At 42.3% G+C, this 7,510-nt stretch overlaps 1 protein-coding gene across 1 annotated transcript; it reads left to right on the top strand.

Moving 5' to 3' along the window:
* The first annotated feature begins 1,047 nt into the window (after positions 1-1,047).
* On the top strand, positions 1,048-6,148 carry LOC146380610 (uncharacterized). Its single transcript, XM_084939807.1, has 5 exons — positions 1,048-1,145; positions 1,233-1,487; positions 3,041-5,134; positions 5,208-5,306; positions 5,966-6,148. Exons 2-5 carry the CDS (start codon positions 1,235-1,237, stop codon positions 5,992-5,994), a joined length of 2,475 nt encoding a protein of 824 aa, XP_084795933.1. The 5' UTR covers positions 1,048-1,145; positions 1,233-1,234; the 3' UTR covers positions 5,995-6,148.
* Positions 6,149-7,510: the final 1,362 nt, after the last annotated feature.

Raw genomic sequence — 7,510 nt, 5'->3', positions numbered from 1 at the left:
CATTATGGCTGCACAGACATATTTCACTCAGAAGCTTTCCTAAAAAAAAACAAAACAATTATTTGAATCCAGCTGTGAGCTGAGAGCTGGAGTGCATGGAGCCTGATGACCTCGAGAATGCCTCCCTGCTTTTTGGTGATGGTCCTGGCTGTATTGGGTTCTCCAGGCCAGGAGTGTGAACTGGAAATAATACTGTACATCTAAATTAAAATCAGCAGACTCTGCTGGGGCTTTTATTCATCTTGTGTAATACAAGATGTTCAAAGTTTCAAGGAAAACCTACAACTATTTAGCGATCCATTGCATTTAGAATTTGTCCCAGGTTTGCTGGTCCTTTGAAGACTGTGTAAAAACACTAGTGTTGGTGTCTGCATTTACAACCTTTCAATACAATAAAAGAAAGTTTCTGTGAATTATCAGTTAGCTTTTCAGTCTCCACATGCGAAACAGGGTGAGAAAAAGAAGTACGTGAGAAAAAGGGTACGTTTTTTTCTTTAATGCCTTCATAGAACACCTCTTCCAGTAGCAGTGCTGATTTAAAATCACTGCAAAGTCAACAAAACGGTCTGTTAGTTTATTCTTCATGGATAATGCCATCTTTAAACACTGCTCAAGGCTACTTAATGAGCTCCCATCTAAACTCATAATTGGCTCTTCAGGGGTCAAACGTGAATAACACACAGGGCTTGTGGATGAGTGCTTTGCATTTTACTTCTGCTCAGCTCCAAGTAAGGGGGAACTTAACGAAGACGCTAAAAATGACAAGACGAGCTGCTTTGCGTCTTTTATCAATGCTACTCTCATCAGGTAGATCACGTCAATGAGCAGCAGCTCTGTTCCATTAGAGCCAATCAGCTTCTCACCTCCCGTGTCACCTGTTTTGGGTCAGTGGAAGTCATCAGTCTTACTTTCTCCACGTCTCTGATCTATTATCTGCCTTTTTCACAGGTGAGCTGATGCAGAGTGGGAGGGGATCTTTGGAAACAAACATTTCTCATTGGCTTTTAATGCAAATTGCTTAACTTTAACTGGACAATTGTCACCTGGCACTAAAATGCCAGCCTGGCCTTAATCGCACACCTTTGATTTCCTATTTAACCCGCAGAGGAGTTGTGTTGGTTTCTTAGTGGATAACCCTTATGCATGTAGGTACACGTCACTTTTATTCTGTCAAAGGGTATTGAGGTAACAAGGTATCAAATAATTATTTTGACTTTCTTCTCTTTGCTCAGATATGGAGGCAGCAACGTCTACCTTGCAACATTCACACAGTTTGGGCCCTCGTGGTCCAAACCCACTGAGTGCAGCTCAGCCGTCCCAGGGGCCCCAACCGGCTCCAGGGGCTCCACGTGCTGAGGAGCAACAACACAAACCTTTCTTCTACATACAGCCCTCGCAGCCATACATGCCCATGCAGAGTCTGCAGTGGCCTGTACCGATGCCCATGCCTGTGTCCTACAATCCATACTATGGTTACCCAGGTTTAGGTAAGCTTAACTCAACTGTTAGTGCTTTTTAATGAGAGTTTTGGGACTTCCTTGTGTAGATGCTGAACATTATTCAAGCCTGTGAAACTTAAGGTCTTCTAAATGTTGTCAGGTTCTCAGAACCTGTTTAATAAATGGGTTTTCTGCTTGTTTCTGAATATGGTGAAATTAATTAGAAATGAAATGTTAGGGAATAATTCAGGAGTGAAATCTAGTCCCCTGTATCTAATTTGCTTTCTTACTTAATCCTGTAGCTGTCTGCTTAAAATCCTCATTAAATAACACTTGTTATTTCACAAAAGGTGTGTAATTATATTTTACTTTCAGAAATTTGTATCTGGCAAGCTGTCTAGACTTTATTTCACATTGTGCATTTCAATATCTTCAAATGCTAAATCCTGCAACTTTTGTCTTTCCCTGAAGTGCCAACATGAGCCTTTGTGTCAACTATGAGAGAACCCCCTGCCCCGCTAATCCACTCGTCTCATTTCATTAAGTACACCTTGCTAGTATTTGGTCACTTTAAAAAAAACAAAAAACAAAATCCCAATTCAGTGCTGCCTAAATCGCTAATGCTCCAGATTTAACACTCCTCAGAGATTTCAGCCCATTAACATGATGGCATCATACAGCTGCATATCCAGGGTAAGAATCTCCTGATCGATCACATCCCAAAGGCTTTCTATTGGATGTGGATCTGGGGAATGTGGAGGCCATTTAAGTACATGGAGCCATGTTCAAGAAGCTCATTTGAGTTGACTTGAACTTTGTGATGTGGTGTTATCCTTTTGGACACAGCAATTAGAAGATGTGTGCAGGTGTTCTTTTTTCTACATGGTCAGCAACAATATTCAGGTAGACTGTGGTGTTTAAACAGAAGCTTGCTATTGGCTCATTAGATATTTGCAGTAACAAGCAGCTGAACAGCTGTACCTGAAAGTGTTCAGTGTCCAACTGCTCAGTAGATATGCATTAAAGGAGTCTGAAGTCTGATTGATGCAACGGTCTTAATCAGCAATGACCTTCTTTCCCACTGATGATTAAATGTAGCTCTTTGAGCTGTAGCTTTTTTTTTCTGGTGGTAATCTTTGGTTTCAGGAAGGCTGCATCAGAATTGTCTCTTTTGAATCATATCTTTAAAAAAGTAACAATGTTTTGCCAGCTGTGAGATTTAATCATCATATGATGTCTTTGGCACTTTCCTTTGTGTGGCTTCACCTGTATATTGGTCATTTTTATGTAGAAAGGGCACACAAGATGACACTAGACCATCTCATTTGTTCATCAGCCCAGTATTTACTACTACACTCAAAGCCTTGTCATTAAAATTTAAGTACCAAACTAGGAGGGTATGCATTATAAATAGCCCTACATGGCTGTAGTTCTAATGTTTGTATTGTATTTTTATTAACATCTACAGCAGCAGCTGTGGTTTCTATGTTGTAGCTATGCACTAACTGGCTCCCCACGAGCAGTAGTAAACCACTGTAGTGGCAGCCTTTAACAAATTAAAATCGGAGGTATTCACTTAATCCTCTTGTGTATTGTTACAGGTTTTGGGATGCCAATGATGCCACACTATCAGCCTAATCCATACATGGAGCCACCTGGCTTTGTCGTCCCACATACCCACCTTCATCTCATGGACTACAGGCGCATGCTAAACCCCCAGTATTACCAGACCATGGCCTATCACGCCCGCAGGTTGCGCTACCAACACAACTCCCCAACCAGAGAAATGACCAGCTCCGAGGTGCAAACTGAGCCACTCTCAGAGACACAGAACACCAGCACCCCAAATTCCAGAGACATGGAGTCATCCAGTGTCTTCCCAATTTGTAGCAGCAGCACAACCAGTGTCTCCAACAGTCGGGTGCTCTCGTCAGCCTTGACTGTGGAGAGTTCTCCAGAGAGTAATGACATGGTGCCCTCCTCCACCATTAGGACGCCATCAAATGGCAGCTTTGTGATTCAAACTGAAGAGGTGAGGATTGAATGCTGCACCACACCTGTGGGACTACAGCTGCTGCACTCTCACGAGACCGCAGAAGTATCCCGTAGTTTTTCCCAAGACATGGTCCAGTGTAGCTCCATTCTCCAGGGTCACGTCCTGCAGGACGAGGAACTCTGCCTCCCTGCAGACCAGTCGGAGCAGGCACTCCAGGTTTGTCCTGATATCCTGTTAGTTGGAACACCCAGCACAGGTGAGAATATCCCTGCTCTAGAAGAATCTGGGAACCAGATGGTCCCTGTCGTTTCCAGTTTGGAGTCTCAAGAGGCAGCATGTGGGGAAGCTGGGGTGATGAGTGAGAGAGAGCAGAGTATGACCAAGAATCCCCAACTCAAAGTCGTTCACCTGCCGTTTGATACAAGCTACCTGGATGAGCTGAGGAAGATGGAGTCTTCAGTTTGGTCAGTGGACGACACCTTGGTTCCTTCCTCAGAGTCGTTGAGCCAAAATGGTCCCGCAGAGTCTCTTGAGGAAACGCTGACTACTAATGAGGTGACTTCTGCAGACATGATGCTGGAAGAGGAGGCTCCTCCGGAAGATGGCACAGCTATGACTGAAATGCCGCCGTTGGAAGAGGATGACCTGGGAGTAGTCTCCACTGTGCAGGATGAGATGGTGGTTGAAGCTGATATCTGCCCTATGATGGATGCACCTGTTTCGGAAGAACCTTCTAAACCAAATCTAATGTACACAGAGATGGCGGCTGCATCCAATGTGCAGCATTTGGAGAGCTCTCCTCTTGGGGCAGATCGAAGCCAACGCAGAACAGAAACCAGTGTCCAGGATTCTCAAGACACATCCTTCGAATCATTACCTGCCTATCTCCCCTCAACTAACTGGCTAGCTGATTTTGAGAATATCTACTACAGCAACAAGTTGCCACAAGCTCCCAAGAAGCAGACCAGACCTCAGGGTTTAGATGTTTCTGCTCGAAGGCGAAAACTAGACCTTGAATACAAAGAACTAAATATTCGCAAGCCAAAGGAGAAATACAAACCCAAAGGCAAAGCAGATCGAAGAAGCCTTTCCGACCATGAATGCTGCCTCAGCAGAAGCTTCAATGAGAACGTTTTCAGTACTCGTGTGCCAAAGAGGGAAAGACTCTGCTCCAGATGTCTGACAAAACGTAGAATCTGTATGTCTGCCAGCCCTGGACTTGACGGGCACAACTTAAAAAGAAGAGCGGTTCCCTTCCAGCAGTGGAACGACACCCCCTTACCGACATGTGACACATGTAAATCTCACACAAAGAGGCGGCTGATGAGGAAAAATTCTAATCCTGATCTTTGCAGTCCTCATCGGGGCCATGACACTGAGGGCGAATCCTCTGAAAACAGCTCGTGTCGCAAAGGTCAAAGGTGGAGGCCGGGTGACAATCTCAGGAAGCTCACAGACCTTAAGAGGCCACTAGCATGTAAGCAGAACCTGGAGAGGAGTCCTGGAGCGATGTATCCAAAGCTGAGGGAGAAGAACTGTGTGCGCAATGAGCTGCAGCATCAGCCTGTTGCTTGGGAGAGGCTACACCACTGCACCCATGGGAATGCCATCCGGGAAATGGATGAGAACTGTGCTGTGCCTCTTCAGGACAACTGGAGGAATGTGGACCAGAGATACCCGATGCACAGGTGGCAAACTGGTGAGCACAGTTTATCTAGAATTCTCTCCTTACATGCTGGTTCACATTTCTAATAACGTTTTTCTTCCAACAGAGAAATCATGGATGCCTAAGAGTGACACAGATGGCTCCAAGAATGAAACCAGATCACAACACTTGAACAGACACAAGAAATCACAACCACAATCACAAGGTTTGCCTCATGTTTTACCATGCTTCAGTTTTATTTTATGGTCTCAGATGTAAGAAGTGTTTGACATACCTTTATATTCAGGGTTGATTTTTAAACTAAATTCAAAACGGGGAACAGGCTGCAGTGTGACAAGATGTCGGTCGTTTTTAAATTTTTTTTTAAACAAACTGTAAAGAGCAGAACGATCATCTTAAATAACTGAAGTAACTTTTACACTTAAAAGAAGAGTTTAGAGTCCGGCTGTGTTCAAAGCTTGTTAACCTGATGGTAAAGAAGTGCATACTTTACTATAGCTGCTCTTGTAGCCTTTGTCCACCTGATGCTTTGTAGGAATTGAGGCATCTTTCAGCATGGTGCACAGATTATTTCAAGGTTATAGGCAGGAAAACAGGAGATGAAGGGTCTCTCGTCCATATGTCCTCTTGGAGGTTTGCAGCTCAGACGAACGACAAGGATGATGTAACGGTAATTTATTTTGATGGGATGTCTGACAGTTGATTAGCCCTTAATTCTGAATATTTGGGTTGGTTTAAAAAAAACATTGAGTCTTAAGTGCTCAAAATAAGAACTTTAAATATAAACAGTGTATCATTTATTACTTAAAAAAAATGGTCAGATATGAACAAATGAAGTGTAAACTTTTGTCCTCTTTTTTGCAGGAACTCATACCAGAGACACACGATGCTGATCTGCACAACTAGCACAAATCTCACAAAGTGAAAAAGCACTTTTTAGAAATTGATGTACACTTAATTTAAATGTTTCCCACTTAATTTAATTGTCTGTATATGATCACATTATTCACTATTTATTACTGCTGAATAAACACAGAATTAAGTTTTTGTCCTGCGCTTGCTTTGTGGTTTTCAAGCTGCAGTTATGAATGTGTCCACTAGATGGACCCGTTTCTATGCTAATGACACAATCCCTTACACTTGATCAGAAAATGACACTTTTCTAAAGAGCAGCAGTTTAAAATTAAAATTTCTTGGACAGTAGAACTGCTCATCAGATTTAAATTATTCAACATCTTAAAAGATTTAAGGTAGTTTGAATTTTTCATCTATGAAGTGGAGACGGGATGTATCGTGTTCAGATGAGTACTGGTTGTCTCAGCAGTCATTGGGGAATAAAACCTGCAACTTTTTGCTGAGAGGTATGCAGTCAGCATTTACAGCCCAGACTGTTAGCTTTCTATAACTAAACTTCAAAATCCTACAAAACACAAACATTAGACTCTGATCAGCACAGCAAATTTTTATGAAGGTCTGACCTGTTTTGACAGACTTGGTGAATGAAGGGCCTTGAGCTGAACTGCAAGCAGCTGGCTCTCATTTGTTCTTTGTACTAATGAGCTATTAGCACAAAAGGTGAACTAATAACATTTTTGGCTATTATGTGGCTACTGTAACTGGCTTGGGCTATCAGGATGAATATGGAGTACTCTTAATGAAGTGAGTAGAATGGCCTGTACTAGCTGGCTTCACTTACTTGAATCAGGCCACGTGGACACATAAAGGTAATTCAACCCACAGGGTTTGTTAGACTAGCTATAAACGTGTTCACATGAAAGAATTGGGTGCTGGCCACATCTCAGTAGTCACAAACACTGGTACTTATAGGCAGCAAAGTTGAAACTAAACTATGAAGATGCTAAACAACCAGTGCAGGCTGAAAGTAGCAGCAGGCAGGTCAGAGTGGTGTTTGCTCAGTAAGACTGGAAAAAAGCTGTCGATAATACCAGCTGTGTCCAATGGACTTGCAATAGCTCACATCTGTCATTTAAACATGAAAAAATGTCATTATTATTCCAATTAATGAATATTTAGAAGTCTGTAAGACAGGGTTATTCTTTCAGCTGCAGACCTGGTTACCTGAGAGCAGGTAAAGGAAAACTCTAAAAACAGAATACATATATTGATATGAGGTCTGCAAGTACAAACGGTTTTATGATCATTAGAATAAGAAGCCTTTAATTGTCTTTATACAGTAGCTAACAAAAATGCAGAGCAGCTACACCTTCAGATGCAAAGAGAAAATGAAAACTTCACAGAGTAAAAATAAAAAGTACTATATATTATATTACATATAGTAGTTACATATCTGTTCCTCTCTAATCTCAAACATAACCGACTCTGGAGCTGGATAAGTCTTCAGCACAAGTTACCATGGCGATGTACTTCAGTGAGTACATCGCTTCTTGA

Source organism: Perissodus microlepis, chromosome 9, assembly GCF_051167445.1.
Source record: "Perissodus microlepis isolate ML-2025 ecotype Zambia chromosome 9, ASM5116744v1, whole genome shotgun sequence".
NCBI lineage: Eukaryota > Metazoa > Chordata > Actinopteri > Cichliformes > Cichlidae > Perissodus > Perissodus microlepis.
The sequence above is the reverse complement of the archived record's forward strand: the minus strand, read 5'-3'. Positions and strand labels throughout refer to the sequence as shown.